The sequence below is a fragment of the Sphaerodactylus townsendi genome, linkage group LG04 (genome assembly GCF_021028975.2).
Source record: "Sphaerodactylus townsendi isolate TG3544 linkage group LG04, MPM_Stown_v2.3, whole genome shotgun sequence".
Classification (NCBI taxonomy): Eukaryota; Metazoa; Chordata; class Lepidosauria; order Squamata; family Sphaerodactylidae; genus Sphaerodactylus; species Sphaerodactylus townsendi.
In genome coordinates this window covers 25,089,560-25,110,945 of record NC_059428.1, presented here as the reverse complement: position 1 = coordinate 25,110,945, position 21,386 = coordinate 25,089,560, and the positions used below count along the sequence as shown (strand labels likewise).

General features: G+C 43.2%; 1 protein-coding gene across 6 annotated transcripts in view; it reads right to left on the bottom strand.

The window, feature by feature from the left end:
* Window positions 1-21,386, bottom strand: part of GRIA4 (glutamate ionotropic receptor AMPA type subunit 4) — a 265,515-nt gene that overhangs the window by 18,569 nt on the left and 225,560 nt on the right. Inside the window, exon 14 of one of the 6 annotated variants that reach the window (XM_048493593.1) lies at window positions 4,226-4,262. The exons of the other annotated variants lie outside the window; for them this stretch is intronic. Within the exon in view, the coding sequence (XP_048349550.1) occupies window positions 4,226-4,262 (37 nt within the window). The remainder of the gene's footprint in view (window positions 1-4,225; window positions 4,263-21,386) is intronic. 6 annotated transcript variants of the gene reach the window in all.

Below are 21,386 nucleotides of genomic sequence, written 5' to 3'. Positions count from 1 at the left end.
ATCGTTCTTGCAATTGCATAGCAAGTGAGAAGAGAATCCAACCCTGTCTGTCTGGTTTTTTTGCTCCTGAAATAGATGCATGGCAAATACAGCCCAGCTGACACAGTGGCCAGGGGGCCTTATGCCCCTGAGATCTCTATAGTAGAAGGTCATCCTTAAGACTCCTCAACTGAAATGGCCAGCTCCTTTGTTTTTTAATTGTTATTATTATTTTGCCATTAAGTCACAACAGACTTATGGAGAACCTGCAGGAGTTTTCAAGGCAAGCGATTTTAGAGGTGGGTCACCACTGCCTATCTCCGTGGTGGCAAACCTTTGGCACTCCAGATGTTATGGACTACAATTCCCATCAGCCCCTGCCAACATGGTCAATTAGTCATGCTGGCAGGGGCTGATGGGAATTGTAGTCCATAACATCTGGTGTACCAAAGGTCTTTCTCCACATCACAACCCTGGTATCCCTTCACCCAGCAAGTTTCTGTGGCAGGGTGGGGATTCCCAGATACTATACCACTACAGCACACTGGTTTAGGAAATACTTATGTGATGCTGTATAGAGCTATATCCATCGATGGCATGTGTTTGTATTGGTGGGAATAATTCCATTTGTGTGCAATGAATGAATCTCCTTGATGGTGGTGGAAAATGCTGTTGTCACAGCTTAGGGCTACTCCACAGGGTTTTCAAGGCAAGGGACGTTCAGAGGTGGTTTGCTATTGCCTTCCTCCAGGTGGGCTGAGAGGGTTCTGAGAGAACTGTGACTGGCCCAAGGATTCCTAGCAGGCTTCATGTGGAGGTGTGAGGAATCAAATCCAGCTCTCCAGGTTAGAGTCTGAAACTCTTAACCATTCTACCACGCTATCTGTCATATAACCCTTTACATTCCTGGAAATGTAAATTTGAAGGCTTGTGGAATAGGGGAGAGGGGGAAATAGGCAGTGGTGGGATCCAAAAATTTTAGTGGTGGTGGTGGGATTCAAACTGCGGCGTAGCGCCAATGGGGCTGGGCGGGGCACGCCGGGGGCATGGCCGGGCATTCCTGGGGCGGGGCATTCCTGGGCGGGGCTGTGGCAAGGACACAGCCGCTGTACTGGTCCTTGGGCAGGAAACGAATGCACGCAGGCGCAGGCTGCCACGCACGCCGGTGCACCTCCTGCTAGACTGCTTCAAGTTCTGCGCGCTACTGCTGAGAGGAGGGGTGTAACTGAGGCAAAAATCACGTGGCAAAATCACCCATTAGTAACCCCCTCTCGGCACACACAAATAATTAGTAACCTACTCTCGGGAACCTGTGAGAACCTGCTGGATCCCACCTCTGGACATCGGCAACCCTTTTCCTTCTCCTCCCCTCCCCTCCCCTTTCCATTCTCCCTTTCCCTCTCCCCTTCCCCTTTTCTTGTGTGGTATGAATGGTTCTGATTTTATGGGAGATAATTGTCTATAACGTAGGTACTGATGGTGTCTTATTCCCCCTCAGCTGATGTTAATGGTGTTGAGATGTGGATGGAATGTACTATTTATTGATTTTATCATTTTACCTAACTGACTGTTGTAAGCCACCTTGAACCCATATAGAGAAGGGCAGCCTATAAGTTAAACAGACAAATAAATAAATTTAATTCACACGTGGACCTGTAGAGATAAGTCAATATTCCTTAAATAGGGCATCAAGGAGCAGCTCCCCTGTATGGAACGTGGCCGAAAATGGACCAAATCCTTAGATAAAAAGAAAACTGAGACGCAAGTTTGAAAAATCATAATTGCAGCACACCAGTAAGTGTGTTTGTGTTTTACTACAAATAATGCTCAGTGTTTCCCGAAGCTTGTGTCACCACCGCACCCTTCATCCTCAAAAGAAGGATTTCGATGCAATTGGGGTGTGTAAAATTTTCTGCAACTTTTGATGTATGTTTTGCCTGTTGTCTATATTGAGGTTTCTGTATAGGGCAGAGATCACCAAACTTGTCTTCAATATCTACTTCTGAGTGATGAAAAATATCCCAGTGTCCTCTGTCCTGCCCCCTTACCATCATGTTCCCAAGTTTTGCTCTGTCCTACAAACGGAACATGGATTAGGAAGAGCATAAGAAACGAAGCTATTAGCTAAGCAGCACTGGGGAAAATCCTATGAAATAAAAGCTTTATATTTCAATTTGTTTTTTTTAAAGCCCAGAACTGATCTTTTTGCATTCTTTCCCCATATCTTCTAAGGGATGTACAAACGGCTACACAACAGCCAGTGAGCTTCTGGTAGCTGATAAGACCCCCTGATATACAGACTTAACTTCTATGGGGAACCCATGAGTGCTGGGTAATTTGTTAATGAAAAACTAGCCAAGAGAACCACCTAGGTCAGTGGTGGCGAACCTTTGGCAATCCAGATGTTATGGACTACAATTCCCATCAGCCCCTTCCAGCATGGCCAATTGGCCATGCTGGAAGGGGCTGATGGGAATTGCAGTCCACAACATCTGGAGTGCCAAAGGTTCGCCACCATGGACCTAGGTCCATTCCCAAGCACTTTTAAACCCTGTTGGGAGATTTAAGTGTGTTAGATCAATGGGACCTTTAAAATTCCTTTACTCTGACTAGATTGTCCTCTAACTAAATATTCATTGTTGATACATGTTTCAGCTGTACATTCATTTTATGGCCACTGATTTTGTGATTTCCTACTGATTTTAATACTTTACTTAGGCAAAGAACAAGGTTCCAAGGTTCCTAAAATCGTCACTTATTGTGATAAACAACATTTACACATTGGTGCCAGCCAGACAAATGTTTGATTCTATTAGCTCTGACAGCACCAATTGCCTATTGAGGTAGGAGAGAATGGATTTTGGCGCTGCAGTCCCTCAGTGAGCAATCGGTTCTGTCTGAACTGGGGCTGTCCATACAGATCTGGTCTCCTAGGAGCTGGATGCAAGGGAGTGTGATCCAACCAAAGTTAAAGCAAATTTTAAGCGCAGTCAATTTCAGCGATTTAAGCAAATGCTGAAATAAGCAGGTCTTAACACTGATTAACAGCGGCTGAAGCGTGGTCACGTTGGCCACAAATTAACACAACTGGGAACACTACAACCCACTGATTTCAATGGAACTGAGCATGCTTCACTTCTTGTTGGATCGTAGCTAAAGTTCTGAACCTCATCCTGTACCCTTTTGTATACAAAAAGTCCATCCAGCAAAACGATGCACATCCAGTAGCTTTCTTCCTTCTACAAATCAGGCAGCATCACTGTGCAGGACTCTAACAGATCCGAGCATCTTTAAGTACTGATTTCAAAGATGATCGGGCCTAACAGTTCTGTCCTTTGTTCTAAAGCTTGTTGCCCACAGAGCTCTATAGGTTTCTTTCTAAAGCCTGGAAGATGGCCCCTTCCATGATTCAGCTGATCTGACTACCTGGATCCAATGCCATGGTGAGATGAAGACTAAACTATTGTCATGCACAATAGCCCTTGATATCAGCTCAGAGAATCCAGTTGGTACATATTGCCACAGCTCAGCTATTGGACCCTTTATAACATACCCATTCTGCAGTTCCTCTAATGGCTGCTCTTCAGTTACTGGGTTTACTTCAAGGTACTGGCTAACACAAACAAAGCAGGTGCTACTCTGCAAATGGATAAGATCAACAACTGCCTGTACACATACACGTAATGTGGCGCCCCCCGTCTTGTGGAATGGCTTCCCTGAGGAGGTTAGAAAGGTTCCCATGCTTCTGCTGTATAAAACAGAATTGTTCAAGAGGCTATATTATAGTGGAGATAATACAATTATATGGAATAGCTTGGGAAGGCGCTTGATAAAGGGAATTGGGCTGTAGCCTACACCACTATGTGCAGTATGTATTATCTGTTTGCTATATGCCTTATCCAGTTCTCACTACATTGTTTTTTTCTTACGCGGTATAATTTTCTGCCTTGCTTAAAACATCATGCGTATGGTTTGGTCCCACTACATTGCTTATTAGAAGTGACTGTATTGACCTACACTGTGTCATTTGTCTTCAACCTCGGTGAGAAAGGAAGATGATAAATAAATAAGTCCTCTGACTATTTAGGATCAAGCCAATTATCTCTTAACTGAGAAGTTTTGCTTAACAGATGGTCCCTCATCCACCTTCAAACAAAACAAAAACAAAAACCTTAAGTCTGGGAGGAGAAATTCTGGCCAAAATTTACCCTTCAAAATCAGGAAGGAAAAACAAAGTTCTACTTACTTTTTTTTTGAGGAAGCTGCAACAGCTGATGACAGTCCTAAAACAGTAATTAAAAAACCCCATAAAGCCTATTCATGAGAGGGTTATTTAGTAGGGTTATTAGCCATATCCATAGACAACTTCACAGCACAACGAGAAAAAAAAATAGACATAAAAAAGGAATGGAGAAGTTAATGAGGATTTATAAGCGTCTCTCATTTTCTGAAATTAAGCTGAAATTGGTTACCAATCTACTGCATTGCATTCCTTGTTACATCTAGCAGGCCATGTAAAAAACACTTTTGTTTTACGCTGCTTTTATACGGCTCTCTATATACGGTGCTGCAAACCCGTTTATCAAGCTGCTGTCCACATTACAGAGAAATGAAACATGGTCCTTCCGGACAAGACTTTAAAAATTCATCAGTAATGTTTTCAAACAATTGTTTTTCTGAAATCTGTCAACAGCGATCAGACATAAGTAAACTGTCGGTAGAAGTGATGCATTCGTACAGGATTCTATCATGGAAGACGGTAAAATTCAGAGTTAAAAATAAAAGTGCGCACGACAAAATCTTTCTATTTAATTTTTGGGTTCGGCGGCTTCTTCGGGACATGCGTCCCAGTACACTGGACGTTTGGTGTGTGTATATATTTTACTTTTTAGTTTACTTTTTAGCACAATTTTTGGATTCTGGAATGCTAGCACCCCAAAAGCACGCCCTGTAAAGAAACTCATCCTATAATTAAAAAGGAAATCCCCCCACCCCCAAGGCCATTTCCTTTCACCTTTTTAAAGAGAATCAAGGAAGAAAGGTTTGACTTACCAGGCTGGCAGGCACTGGGCGCTTCCCCACTCTCCCTGTTCCCCCCCATGCTGCGCGCCCGGGTGTCCCCACGACCCTGCGCTCTGCGCGGGGTCATCAAAAGCCGCCGTTTTCTCCAGCGCCAGGGATGCCGCGCACTGAGGGGGCGCGACAGCGGCAGCTTTGGGGCGGCTGCGCTGTCGCCGCCCTTGTCGTGGGGAGTGCCCCAGGACCCCGCGCTACTTGAGGAGAGTAGCGCGGGGCTTAAGGTAAGTGGGGAAAGGCCCACTGGCTCACTGGAGGCTCTCCAGGTCTGTTTCACAGCTACTTCTAGGCTCTTCCTTCTTGGGCAGCAGCCAATGGAGTCTTCCTGGATCATGATAGCTGAAGAATGGCTGGTGGCAGCTAGGGGCCCATGGAACAGTCCAGCAGTTCTTCTCCAGCTGTCAGGGCCCAGATGGATTCCACTGATTGCCACAAACAGAAACAAGAGCCTGTGGGCGGGCTGTGATGTGGTTGATGCCAGTGGGTTGATGTCAGTCAGCTCAATAAGTCAGACCTTCCTCCCCCCTTTTCTCTTTAAAAAAATGTTAAAGGGCCATTGGGGTGGGGAAGAATCCTGGCTAAGTTTTTACTTCCCTGAAGCCCAAAACATTCCCAAAATTCTAGAACTTTTGCTTATTTGTGGAATTCCAGGAGTAATTTTTGTGGTTGTTGATATGTGCCTGAACCAAGTCGGAATACCTAATTTTATGTATATTTTTGGCTCAGGTGCATGCTGAGACACAGTCCTGATTAAAAATAGAGGTCTGGCATGTTTTTTGGTTGCTGTTGCTATTTTATATAATATACATACAAAGAAGTTATACATCATCACGTAGTGTACATCCTGCTTACTAGGTTTTTACACAAAATCTTTACACAATGAACAATCTGCAAATGGAATCCCACAGAATTAGGATTGTGAGACCATCGCCGGGGAGGGGCGATCTCCGATTTTGAGCTCCCCTCCCCCACTGGCACCATTCAGCCAGACATGGGAGTTCTTAGCAGATGCAAATGAAACCTAGGTATTGACGCCTGTATAACATCACTTCCGGAAGTGATGTCATCACGTTGTCGATGACATGGGATGACACTTTGGCATTTGGGCAAAAATCAATGTTAAAAACAGCTTCTAACATGGAGATTTTGCCCAAATTCCAGAGTGTCCCCCATGATGTTGGCGAAATGATGCTACTTCTGGAATTGATGTCAACGCTAGACTGTTGAGGCCTAGGCCTCAATTTGTGCATGGTAAGACCCTCCATCCACTCCCACCAGGTGGCAGATGATATCTGTCAGTTCTGCACAGTCTGTTCTTTTAATGCCAATAGAAAACTCCATGGGGATTAATTGTCCACATGAAGCTCCTTTTGAGCAGGGGCTCTATTCACTTTGGGGTTGAGAAAATCCCACATGTGTATTTTTATTAGGAAGGCAGAGCTTCTTTAACACTGAAATGAATGCAGAAGCTTCTCCTCATATGGAGTTCCTTGGGTACCTAAGAGCCCTAGCATGTGCCCCAGAGCTGCTTGACTGAGGCTATACAGAGGTTATAAATAAACCCTATACAGATGTTATAAACAAGTATGAATGCACAAAAGGGAGTAGCAAGTGGGATCATAGTGGCCAGATCTGCTACTGACCTAAGAATATTCACTGGAGTGAATGTATACTGTTGACATGCTTATCAACAAACACACATATGGTTTATTCCACACAATCAGAACCCCCTTGTTTTTCAGCAATCCTGATCATGCCCAGAACAGCATACCCAGGAAGCTTATATGAAGACGTTCCAATGAATATGAATAGATCAGAGGTGGAGCTTCCATTCCCTCCCTGCCTGTTGCGTGAAATTGTGCTTAAATTAAAGGACCACAAGGCTCCAGGACCCGACGGGTTCCCCCCAGAGTTATTTAAGAACTTTGTTGACTGGTGGTCCCCGGTACTAGCAGCTCTTTTTACATCCGTTAATCAAACAGCTCTTGTACCATCAGATTGGACCCATGCGATTATAATTCCTGTCTTCAAAAAGGGAGATTTTTTGCTCCCTTCCAATTACCGTCCGATTAGTTTATTGTCCATCACTGGCAAGGTATATGCAAAATATTTGCACAATAAACTCTCTTCATGGATTACAGAAAACAAAATCATTGGCCCAGAACAAATAGGATTTCAACATGGGAAATCTACTTTAGATCATTGTTTGATCCTTAGGACTCTCGTCACAAAATACACCAGCGGAAGCAAATCATCCCTGTTTGTGGCCTTTTTGGACTTAAAGGGGGCATTTGACTCTGTCTCCAGAGATCTACTGTGGAGAAAACTTGTTAATCTAGGAATTGACAGAAGGCTACTTACACTAGTAATGGCCTTACATCACGACACTACCTGTCAAGTCAAATGCTCTCCTGATGGTATACTTAGTCCTTATATACCAATTAACAGGGGTGTCAAACAGGGGTGTGTTTTGGCCCCAACCCTATTTAATCTTTTTTTAAGTGATCTGGCTTCCTTTTTGATGGAGGATTCCTCGCACTGCCCTGCTTTGAATCATATGACCATACCTATACTTTTGTATGCTGATGACGCTATATTACTCTCCCGCATACAAAAGCTGGCTTGAACGCTTACTGGCACGCTGTGTTGAATATTGTAGTCATAATAACCTGACGCTTAATTTTGCAAAGTCAAAAATAATGGTTTTTGCTTGTTCTTGGAGACCATTTAGTTGGCCAATAAATAATGAACAGCTTGAACAGGTCAAACATTTTAAATATCTGGGTCTCCATTTTAATTATAACTCCTCTTGGGTTACCCAAAGGAAATTGGCCATTGAATCAAGCAAACTTAGTTGCAAGGCCATTAGCCGCTATTTTCGCACCAAAGGTCATGAATTTGTACCTGCAGCCATTAAGGCATTTAATGCTAAAATCACCATGCAATTACTATACGGAATCCCACTGTGGATACAAGCATGGAGCTGCGATATGGAAAGAGTTCAGTCATGCTTTCTCTATAGTATACCGGCTTACCTCACTCAGTCCCATATGCTGCGGTCTGTTTGGAGGTGGGCCAACATCTACTCCATACAAGAGCATGGTGCATGACCTTCCAATTCTGGATACGATTGTGCTTTAACAACTGTCACAAAAGTTTTACCTACCAGGCTCTTTCTTTCATAGCCAAACCGAGTGGTGGTCCTTTGTTGAGGCGAAAATCCATGAAATGGGTCTATCCTTGGATGCATTGGTTTTAATGAATGCCAATGAGCTAAAGCTGACTATCAAAAAGAGATTGTATGGTCTAGAATATGGTCAGCTGATGCAGCAGGCTAATAAACGCTGCTCTCCCTTGCACTTGGGTATACCATTAAAACCCTATACCATGGCCAAGTATTTCCATTTGGTCTTAGAACCCATATTGCACGAGCCCTGACCCTTGCCAGGTGCAATATTCTCCCTTCAGCTACCACTCAGGGCAGAATACAGAAAGTGCCTTTTAATGAAAGATTTTGTCCCTGCAGTTCAGCTTACGAAGAATCAATCCAACACGTGATATTACACTGCCCGTTACACAGTTTAGCCAGGAATAAATATCTAAACCCGTGGTTAAACCCCCCCATTGATAATATTAATCTATCAATTGTGGTAACGATGTTGGATTGTGGTTCTGCAAGTGTATTGGAAGCGTTGGCTAACTTTTTGTGCTCTGTCATCAGCAAACGGTTATAACTGTACTGGAGATTGTATCATTACACTGAGGTCGCCATTTTTCTGGTATATTGCTGCTGTTTTAATTATGCCATTAAAGGTTTATATATATATATAGATCAGAGGTGGAGCTTCCATTCCCTCCCTGCCTGCATTGATCTCAGAGGCTTAAAATGTCAGGAAAGAGCTTAATGAATGGAACTTCCCTTTTTGGTGCAATAGTGACACTGGGATTATAGTAGACTTGCGGTGTAATCCTTAAGAAAGTCACATCCTTCTAAGCCCATTGACTCTACTATCCAAGGCTGAATTTACACATTGATTTTTGTCATGCTAGTTTACCCTGCCTTGGATTACAAGAAAATGCAATAGAACTAGGATTTTTGTATAGAAGAACTGGATTTGTGTGTGTCTGATATGGGAAGTTTTGTATCATATTATTCAGTAGCATGCGAGTTCTTCCCTGGTTTTGGATTTTATAATCAATGAGGGAATATTATTATCCTCAGCTTGTGAATACAATACTTGGGTTTTTTTTCTCTATTCCTTGGTTTGTTGTTGCCCTCACTTATTCTAGTGTTTTTTTAAAAATCGTTTGTGGATACTTTTCTACTTCCTACATAGCAAGCAAGTATAGTGAGACGGCCATAGCTCAGTGGCAGAGCATTCACTTGGCATATAGAAGACCCCAGGTTTCACCTCCAGCATTGCCAGTTAAAAAAGAAGAGAAAAAATAAAATTGTCAGTGATGTGAAAGACCTCTGCTTGACTCTGAAGAGCCTCTGATAGTCTGAGTGGGGGAGTCCTCAACCTGAAGATTCCCCTGCCTTCTGCTGCCCCAGCACAGCCTCCATAGCCCTTCCTCAATGAGGAAGGGCTGTGGAAGCCATACTAGGATGGCATGGCAGAATCAGGGGGCGCTGGGGTGAAGACTGGTGGGGGAGGAAGCAGTGGCAGGAAGCACAATGGTCCTCCAGCTCTTTGCTCTTGGGGGGGAAGGAGGGGGCAGCTGGCCATATGTACCCCCCACGTGACCTGCAGGAGTGGTGCCCCGGTGCTCCCATCCCCTCGGCCCCCCTACTGACACCTATGTGTACAGTGGGGCTACGACATCTTGTAGTTTGGATGTTATAATTCTGCTGATACACCCCCAGATCACATTAGCCTTTTTTGTTGCTGCTTCACCCAGGCTGCTCATAATTAACTTATACCACTGCATAATTTAAAATTAAATATGACAGGAAAGATGATAAAGTAATTGAACTGGATTTAACCACCTTTTCTAACAATGAGAAAAGGAGGTCATCTTTGACGACCCCCCCCCCCCAAAAAAAGGCCATGCATGGACAAAAAGCCACTTGGCATGTTGTTTGTAATAGGGATGGGATTGGAGGAGACCGAGTGAAAGAATTGGCTGGATTCAACCCAGTATCTTCCATTTATGCATGCTGCACTGCATAGTCATAACAACGAGAAACCCAGCAGAATTTGAAGCCACCGTGACAATACTGGGTGCATTGCTTACAAAAGCATGTATGCCAATCTTGTAAAAAACCAAAGTTGAACAAAGATTATCAAAAGACAGAGCCTTTCATCAAAGACTTGAAAACGGGGGATGCCCAATCAGTTGCCACTTCTGTTCACAGCTGTCCCATGCTCAGCAAACTGTTCACAATCAATGATATTCTCCTGCACAAAAACAAACACACCTTTTTGTGCATGCACCCATTATTTTCCTAGGGCTTCTTCCCTGTCTGCCATTGTGCCACTGTCAATCCCTGCCTGCTATTTTTACATTCATTGAGTACACAAAACATTAACATTTCACAGACTTACTTGCGTAAGGAATCCCTTTCTGTCCCTTGAGGCTGATGGACCCAGGGCTCACTAATAGCAAAGGCAGCAAGCAAACTACCCAAATTTTGACCAGTTGCTCACTGAGCCATGGAGAGAAACGTATCTCACTGTGGCATGCCTCTGAAGATGCCAGCCATAAACGTGGGTGAAACCTTAGAGCAAAAACTACCAGACCATGGCCACACAGCCCAGAAAAACCACAACAGCCAATTGCACATGTGTCTTCTTAGACTCCCTCATGGGAACTGTAGTTACTTTTCATAAGAAGGTGGAATGCTCCTCAAACAACAGCAGGCCCAAAACTGGACTCTCATTCTCCATCTTCATTAGAACAGCTGCTCTAATGCGACATGTTTACCAACCTATATGACCTGCTCAAGATTCCTTGGCATACAAAACAATGGATTCAGTAAAACCGGTAGAAACAGACAGCTGTCAGTTGAACGATACAAACTGCGCAGGCCCAAAACTGATCAGCATGTTGTTGAAGCCAGACAATGAGATGAGAAGTTTGATTCACGTGTCAACAAGCAATTCAGTCACACTATGTTTGAATATCAGTTGCATTTCTTGTAAATTCTGTAGGAATAGGCAATGTCTGGTGTACAAAGAAGAGACAAGGCTCTGCAGGGGGAGCAAGAAGATAGATAGGATAGTGAGGTCAGCACTTTCTAGCCCATAAAGTCTCACTCCTTGTCTGTCTCCAGATAGCTACTTTCAAGGCTGTAGCCTGCTTCTTTTCAGACATTCCACATTCACACACACTCCCTCTTTCTTAGCTAATGATGTAGCTAAGACTCATCTCTCTCCTCTTTACTATCATGTATGAATAAAACTTTATCTACACTTTAGTCAGGTTGTGCACCTCTGCTGTGTTAATTATTCGCCCAACAAAGTTAACTATCATTCATATTTTTTAAAAGCTAATCACTTTAAGGTTGCCTTGCCCATCCTGGCAATCAGTCGGAGAACAAAAGGGCAGAGACACAGGGGGCAGCTGTCAGTCAGAGATTATTTCTGGGGGAAACCTGGAAGTGACATCATTCCTGTCTAGGAATTACTGGAAACTTTGTGGTAAAACCATGGAGTTTTTTGAGATTGCTAGAGAGAACTGACTTCACTTCTGAAGAAAATTCAGAACCTCTAGAAATTGCTGAAAACACCATGACATCATCCCATAGGCCCATTTTTTTAAACAAAGAACATTCTCCCACTGTTACTTAGAATGCTTTAAAGCAATTTCTTAGGACCAGCAAGTAGCCATTATTAATATTTCTATTTGCTTGAAGTGACCTTCCACTATCAGTTTTCACAGAATATGAAAAAGAGGCATTTGGAAGGGTAAGTGGGCCTGATTCCACAAGACCTGTTATTCTTACATATGGCTGACAGGGAGCAGTTGTGTTTTCATAGCTCTCATCAGCAACCAGCTGTTATTGCTCAGTTCCTTCTGTTGTCTTCACCAGCGGTTAAAACTTTGTGGGGAACCTGGCAAATTGCACAGCTTCCAATAAAAAAAATGAACAATTGCCAGTTGTTGTTGTTGTTGTTTTTTAAAAAACACACTATATAAACAGAGAACTTGGACTTGCGTTTGCTGAACAGCAGCTCCCTTTCCCCATGGAAAACTGCTTCTGAAATACAGATTTTCAGAAGCAGGTTCTCACAGTATGGAGGCAAACTGTTCGAACTGGGGGTTGAAGATCACAAATCATTCCTGAAAACTCCACAACTTTGTGTGTTTAAAGCCACTGTTTTGTACACTAGACAGAGCGAATCACTAGCTGAGTTATAAAATTAAACACCAAACGAGCATCTGGAAATAGTAATGGGTTGGATGAGGATTAATTAGTAAAAAAAAAATCTTAGCACGGCAAAATGCTTTGGGTAGATAATATATTTCGTCCTATTTAGGAGGAAGATAGCTTGGGATTGCTATCCATGTCTATAAGCACATCCCTCTTTAGCACAGAACACCTTCCAGTTTCATTGAGTGTCTCAAATGTGGTCTTTTTCTTGTTATCCATGCTCTAATCACATGCAGGTACATGAAAAGTCAGAACTGCTTTCCCCACAAGGGCTATCTTCTGCTATGGTTAGCAGTTCCTGTTATATATTTTTCCACTTAGTATGCAGATTGGATCTGGGGGTCTTTACACCTGCAGTTAGATATGAGGCTGATTTCTTCTCAAGTCCTGTATGTGTGGCACCACAGTAATTTTGGCTTCAGCCTTTCCCTGCCCACCCCACATGGCCATTTTTCCTTAAATATTTATGGGGAAGTGCTATTTGGCCTATTGGAAAAACTCATGAGTTTCCTGAGAAATAAGTTGGTGTGAAGTAAGATCTGTCAATAATGGCCTAAAATTATGAGAATTGTGTACGTAGTTCTTAATAGTGGGTTTTAAATGATAACCGGGGGTGGGGGTGGGGGTGGGTAGGCTGGGAGGGAGGAAAATATTTTTGTGAGGTGAAGTGACTTTGAGTAATGGGGGAAGAATGAGATTTTCTGACTGGATAAGATGATGTAACTGAAGAGAAACATATATTGGAGTGATTGAGAAGGAGGGGAACAGGGTAGGAGTTGTTTTTTTTAAAAAAAGATAATCATAGAAAGAGCCAGGTTAGGAAGGTATTGATTTGTACAGTGAAATAGGAAAGGTAGATACTATGGGTTAATTCATTGTAGTCTTTTGTACATTTTCTTTTGACTAGTTTATATTTTTTCTGTACTGGGCTGGAGGCTGAGAGGACAGTTGAATATTCTGAACTCTATATGATTATTACAGGTTATTTTTATTCATTTTATTTTATAAATATTGTGTCCTCAATTAGGTGTCTTCAATAAAGATTAATGCTTTCAGGGATAACAGTCACGTTGGTTAAACTCTGATACCGAAAAGAGGAGTTTAAGTGAGTGACGATGTCAGTAGCAGCTAGTTTGTTGGTATGGATGGAGGCAGGAAAGCAGATTATGCCTCTGGTTCAAAAGATCTCAGACGTCCTAAAAGAGAAAGGGATTACAGATCTGAAGTTAAATAAACAGGTAGGACGTGAAAATAAGAGAGTGAGGGAAAAGCCACATAAACCATAATTCCCTAATGGGCCAAGTAGCATATCTAGGAATGTTCCATTTGTGGGAATGGAAGTGAGAGAAGAGAATTAGGTTCCTTCTACATGCATGCTTAGTCTCAGTACAAATTGAACACTTATGTATGAGAACTAAAGAAAACCGGCAACTCACATCTATTATAAAAGATGAGGATCACACCTGGGTACTATATATTGTGTGGATTGGATATCAGGTTTTTGGCTAATAGTGTATGTTGTCCACCTAGGCCAGGGGTCTGCAACCTGCAGCTCTCCAGATGTTCATGGACCACAGATTACCATGGCTCTCCTGATGTTCATGGACTACAATTGGCCATGGTGGCAGGGGCTGATGGGAATTGTAGTCCATGAACATCTGGAGAGCCGCAGGTTGCAGACCCCTAACCTAGGCCATCAGTCAGGCAAAACAACCTCTTTGGCTTGGGACCAGCATATCTTAAGAGCTTTCTACTCCCACATTAATCTGACCACTATGGTTATTTTTAGGAGCTCTTTGTTGGGTTGCCCCATCATTTGTGTTGAAATGTGTGGCAGCCTAAGAAAGGGCCTTCCTGGTTATGACATCAAAACTATGGAATTCTTTCCATAGGAAGATTAATTTGTCCTCTTCTATCATTATCTTCCACCAGTGGGTAAAGGCTTTGGTGTTCTCTCGCTGACCCTTCTACCTATTTATGGGTGCTGATAATTCTTTTAATTGTTCTTTATATATGTATCGTTAAAAACCCTCAACGTACTTTTTTGTTCTGTCTTTAGAGATGTTTTATTCCAAGCTACAAAGCTGTATAGCATGACTTCTTTTTTGCAGAGTCTCATCAAACATTCATTATTACTTTGGAAACAGGTAACTTTGCAACTCTTGAATAAATTATTTCCAGAAATAAATGTTTGATACGCTTTTCAAAGACCTTGGCTACATTGACTTTTTTTGTCGCAAAACTGAGAGAAAGGTTTGCAGTGAGACTCTAATCTTATCCATCTGACTGTAATTTCAATATTATTTTGCAGAAATAAAAAAGATCATAATCTCATTCTCCATCCAGTTCTAGGAAATACAAATGTGGTCACAAGGGTTTAATGGGAACTACTGCTAAGCAACAGAAATCATCAAGCAGTGTCATTGTTTCGAAGGCATTTACACAAAATAGGCCTAGAGAGCCTACTGAAAAAAATAAATAGGAGAAAAAGAGGTAAAATAGGTTCATCAAAATAACAGAATGACAATGAAAGAGGGGTTTTGGCTTAGGAATAGTCTAGAGGAGGGCAGCTTTCATGTTTCTGGAAACTACTTTATCTTTTCCTCAGAGCCTTGGGAGTTACTTGGCACAAAATGGAGGTTCAGTGAGTGGAGCAAGTGACAAAATGGCAGCCAATACAAAAAAGCCCACAGCATTTCAGAATAAGTCTGCAGTGCTCAGGCGGGGAAATCTTTCTTTTGCTAGATTTGAGTCCAGTAATACCTTGGAGATTAACACGATTTTTAGGGTCTAAGCTTCTGAGAGTGAGCACTGTGATTCATGAAAGGTTATACCTGAAAATATTATTGGTCTCCAAGGTGTTAGTGGACTTGTATCTAGCTGTTCTATTGCAGGCAAACATGGCGACCCTCTGAAACTTTCCCCTGCCGTTTTCATGAAGCAAACCACCATCATCACCCCTCAAAACTGTTACTTGACATCCTGGGGTAAAATATGAAGTTACTTTCAGTTTTCCTGGAACCGGCAAATAGCTGCTTTGATTAGGGTTGGTCAATACAAAAAAAATTCGCTAAAATTCGGATTTGGGTATTTTGGGGCATAAAATGATTTGTATACCCGAATCCGAATCATAGCCGATTCGGATATGCCCAAAAATTCGGGTAAATCCGAAAAATTTGGGTCCGTTTTATTATTTTTTTGAATTTTTGGTGTTTTTACACGCTTTGGCCTGCAGGGGACGCAATTTTAAAGCTAGCGGCACTAAACTTTCAGGATATCATATGGGGACTATCCTGATGATTCCCCCCAAGTTTGGTGCAGTTTGGTTCAGGGGGAGCAAAGTTATTGACCCTCAAAAGGGGTGCCCCATCCCCCATTGTTTCCAATGGAAGCTAACAGGAGATGGGGGCTACACTTTTGAAGGTCCATAACTTTGGACCCCCTGAACCAAACTTCACCAAACTTGGGGAGTATCATAGGGACAATACTTTTATGATACCCTGAAATTTTGGTGACAGTAGCTCTAAAAGTGCACCCCTCACAGTCACCCCAAAAATTTCCCAAGATTCTGTGCTCTGTAGTGGCTGGCTGGCTGGCTCAATTGCAGCCTATGGGAAATTTCTGTGGGAGGGCTGTGGAGTGCACATTTCTCATGGTAAACCCACAAAACTTTCAGGGTGTCTTCAGGAGAGTCTCTTCATGACACCATCCAGGTTTGGTGACCGTTGCTTCAAGGGGTTCAATGTTATGGGTAGGGACCATCTCCCACTGCCCCCCATAAGCAAAGTTCCTCAAACCTGGATGGTGTCATTCAGAGACTCTCCTGAAGATACCCTGAATGTTTTGTGACTGTACCTTGATAAATGTGCACCCCACAGCCCTCCACCAGAAATTCCCCATTGACAGCAATGCAGAAGTCACTGCAGAAAAAAGAATATTGGGCAAATTTTGAGGTGCCTGCAGGGGTGCATTTTTAGACATATCAGCACCAAAATATCAGGGTATCATCAGGTGACTGTCCTGATGATACCCCAAGCTTGGTGCAGTTTGGTTTTAGGGACCAAAGCTATGGTCCCTCAAAATGGTAACCACCATCTCCTTAGCTCCCATTGGAAACAATGGGGGATAGGGGGCCCCCTTTGAGGGTCCATAACTTTGGCCCCGCTGAACCAAACTGCACCAAACTTGGGGGGGGTCATCAGGACAGTCTCCTGATGATACCCTGAAATTCAGTGCCACTAGCTTTAAAAATTCTGGTTTTCATGTTTCACCGCTCCTGCACATGAAGCCTGCTGGAGTGAGTGAGCGGTGAAACACGAAACCAGCATTTTAAAGCTAGTGAAACTAAACTTTCAGGGTATCATCAGGAGACTGTCCTGATGATACCCCATAGTTTGCAGTTTGGTTCAGGGAGCCAAAGTTATAGACTCTCAAAGGTGTAGCCCCCATCACCTATCAGCTCCCATTGGAAACAATGGGGGATAGTTGCACCCCTTTTGAGGGTCCGTACCTGAACCAAACTGCACGAAACTTGGTGGGCAACATCAGGACAGTCACCTGATGATACCCTGATAATTTGGTGCCGATATATCTCAAAATGCGTCCCCTGCTGGCACCCCCAGAAATACTTAAGATTCTTTGTTCTGCAGTGACTTAGCTGTATTGCTGTCAATGAGGAATTTCTGGTAGAGGGCTGTGAGGTGCACATTTCTGAAGGTATGGTCACAAAACTTTCAGGGTATCTTCAGGGAGTCTCTGGATGACACCATCCAGGTTTGGGGAATTTTGCTTCAGGGGGGCTAATTCTATGGGACCCCAAAAGGTTAGGGCCCATCTCCCACTGCCCCCTGAAGTAAAGTTCCCCAAACCTAGATGGTGTCATCCAGAGACTCTCCTGAAGATACCCTGAAAGTTTTGTGGGTTTACCATGAAAAATGTGCACTCCACAGCCCTCTATCAGAAATTCCCTATTGACAGCAATCCAGCTAAGTCACTGCAGAACAAAGAATCTTGTGCAAATTTCTGGGGGTGCCTGCAGGGGGTGCATTTGTAGATGTATCAGTACCAATATTTCAGTGTATTATCAGGAGACTGTCCTGATGATGCCCTCCAAATTTGGTGCAGTTTGGTTCAGGGGGGCCAAAGTTATGGACCCTCAAAAGGGTAGCCTCATCTCCTTAGTTCCCACTGGAAAGAATGGGGGATAGGGACACCCCTTTTGGGGGTCCATAACTTTGGCCCCCCTATACAAAACTGCACCAAACTTGGAGGGTATCATCAGGACAGTCTCCTGATGATACCCTGAAATTTTGGTGCCGATATGTTTAAAAATGCGCCCCCTGCAGGCCGAAACGTGAAAAAAACACCAAAAAATAAAAACGCAATTCGGCTGGTGATCCGAATCCCATGGATTCGGATCTGTTAGGATTCGGACAGCTCAGATTCGGACCTTGCTCGTCCGAATCCGTCCGAATCAGTGCAGATTCGGTAAAAATCCAGATTCGGACTGTTTGAATCTCCAACCCTAGCTTTGATATAGTGGGAGTCGACAGCATGACCCTTTCCTTTCTAGTGCAAAGGTGTGTGTGGGGGGGGGAGGGGGGGCGGCAGGTAAAAAAGAGTGTTGGAACAGTTTTTTCTCACGTGTGTATGTCACTTCTTACTTTGCATGAAAGAGGAGATATACTGCTACCTGGATGGCAATATCATTATTTTCTTATTTTATTTTTAAAAATACATTTAGTACAAATTTACATTTTAACACTTATATGCTCCCCACACATCCTTATCGTTAAGTTTTCAGAAAACAACTAACTGGTGAATATGGTTTTTTTTTAATGTTATGTTACTGAGCACCAAGGAATGCCACAATGGCCGAAATATGTGTGGTTTTGCTGGTCATTTGGTATTTTTATCAATTGTATGCATAACAACACCTGAGTTGTATATTGGGTGACTTATGAGCAGTATATGTTGGGATCTGGTTGCCAGAACTCTTGCTTTTAATGATTCACCTTGGTTTTGTATCATGTGTACAGCTATTAAATACTTATTTAGATTATAAAGCATTGGAGTTGGGTGGGCTCTTCTACAATGACCAATTTACAAATGAAACTAGGGGACCAGTACATGGAGTAATGTGTGGTTTCAATCACACATTCAGCTGAACACACATTGATATAATTTAGGGAATAAGTGCACATATAAAGAAAAAGCACGTGTACACTGTACATGGATTGCGTGCATGTTCATTGTTCCTTGTGAACAGGGCTCCTGAGATTGCTTGGTTAGTGTAGAGCTTGCTTGAGGGTGGAGAGGTATTGGCGGGCAAATAGGGACAGCATTTTTCCCTGAGGTATCTGGGAAAAGGGGACTATGTCTCAGCAGTAGAGCATCTGCTTGAAATACAGAAAATCTAGGGTTCAATCCCTGTCAACTCCAGTCCAGGAAGCAAGTGATACAAAAGACCTCCACCAGGGACTTTGGAGACCCACTACCAGTCTGGATAGACAACAGTGACCTTCATGGCCTGATTCAGTATAAGGAAGCGTCATGTGTACATATGCACGAAGAATTAGGTGCCTACTGTTGCTGCTTAGGAATGAAAGGAAGAGTAAATTTGGAGCTACTGATATTTTGTCTAACACTTCTTTTCAAAGCAGTAGTGGTTTACCTGTGTTTGCCTCCTGAGATTTTTTTCCACATTTCCAAATGTTCGGAATGTTCTTAGGGATCACACCTCCCTCCTGCAAGGTGATGAACAGCCAGTATGGCACACACCCTTGCAGCTGTGAATGCCTCGACATTTGCAGTGCCATCAGAGGGAGTCACCCCTGTGTGGCAACAGCCCAGTGCTCTCCCTCGAGAAAACAAACCAGGTAGCAGTGCTTTGGAATGTGTCACTACCCAAAGGCAGAGTACATGACAACATGTTAAGGTTGTAGTTTCCCAAGCTGATTAGTAATTGGCTTCAACCCACAAACTTGAAATAAACGCACATAGGTGAGGTTTCCTTTCTGCACTGATTTCAAAGTTCCAAGCTATAATCCCACAGAAAGATTACCAGATCGACTGGCCGACTAGTCACTCTTAAGCTTCTCTTGGTGAATTAACATACACAAGTGCCCAGAAGATGCTACAAAAGTACCTTATGGAGCTAACAAAATAAAATCAGCCATGCTGGATCAGACCAAGACCAGTCCTTTCTTTCCAACACTGGTCTACCAGCTGTTTCCAGGAACCACTCAAACCCTCCCCCCATTATTTCTTCCCCAGGAATTAGCATTCTGAAGCTGCATGGCCAATGATAGACAACATTTATGGGCCTACGGAGAGAAACTTGGAAGGCTTTGCTTTGAGAAGTGAAAAGCTGCGTGAAAATGTGCAGTAGTAGAACACTGGAAATACCTAACGTTTTAAATGCTTTGGAGTAAGGGAAAAAAATGTGGGAGATCTTGATCACTTATTTCTCAGTGCAGTGCATTCCTGATTAATTTTTTTGAAATGACAGCAGTGTTTGTTTATTTCACAAGATTGTTCCCTTTGCAGAAATTGTGGCTGATAAAACTGAGCCTGGAGCAACCTCTGGTTATGCCGTTGATATAATCTGGCAGGAACAAAGATGCTGCAATAATCAGTTATCCAGCAGCGTCTCCATCTGTAAGTGCGGCAGGCAGAAGATCACAGGGAAACACAGCAATTTTCAAGTATGGTATTAACAGTGGGTTAGACAGAGCCCATATACAACAAGAACATTGTTCCTTTAGTAATTTGACAACATTACAATTTAGCTATGGTATATAGCAGATGTTTTTTTTTAAATTATGAAAGTTGTTTTTGTTTTTGCCAGAACAATACCCAAGTTCTTTCAAAGGCACGGGAAACAGAGCTAGTACTGCCTAAGATGGAAGCAACTTACTTGGATAGATTTTATCCTCCACTATTCTACTTCCTTGCTTTAACTTTACTTTAAGTATTCTCTGAATAATAAGAATTAATCTAGAGATTATGGAAGTCCTTCTAACATCTGGCCTACATAAGCTGCTCTGTCATCAACACAAGTGACAGGGCTCAGGTAAGACTTAGCAGGACACCTTGGTTCAGCTTATCTGTGGATAGTTTGTAAAACCAGGGTCCACAGATCCAAAGAGCTAAATTTGATCTGTATAAAACTTCTCCATCACAGTTCCAACCTCATAGAAACTGCTTCCCAGAGAAGTGCATAAATAAATTACCCGGTAGTAGTATTGAGGTCACAACTGAAAACCTCTTCTCAAATAAAAAGTCTTGTTTACCTCTTGTATTTAAACTCTGAACCAAACAATTTGCTTTGGAGGTTTAATTAGTTTTAGCCTGGACTGAATTTTTCTAAACGGCTCTTGTAAAATGGTGTTTTGTTTGCTGTGTTCTTGATTGTTATGGCTGGACAATTTTTCATGCAGGAGATACAAAGGTAACTAAGGCCCTTTCCGCACGGGCACTGAGCGGGGGTGCGTCGGCATAAACAATGCCAACACACACCCCCAGGACCATTCGCACAGACGATCCCGGTAGGGGCGCAGGGGAAGGCGCAGCCTTCGCACAGGCTGTGCCTTCCCCAACCGGCTTACCTGCTCCTGCTGGCTCCCATCGCATTTTGGAGGCCAGGGGACACCCCCCCCCCCGGCCTCCACAATGTGATGGGAGCCAGCAGGAGCAGGTAAGACGGCTGAGGGAGGCAGGAGGGAAGCGCCGCTTTTCAGCCGCTGCCGTGCTGGAAGACGCTCTTTGGAAAAACCTCGCTCGGGGAGCAAGGTTCAAAAGGGGCATTTCCATGCCGCTTGGGCGGCACGAGCACAGCGCTGCTGCAATGCGAACGCCTCCCCAGGAATGGCGTTTTTGCCGTCCCTGGGGTGCTCTATTCCGCTTGTGCGGAAAGAGCCTAAGTGTGTGTGTGCATGCACAAGTGCTCTGA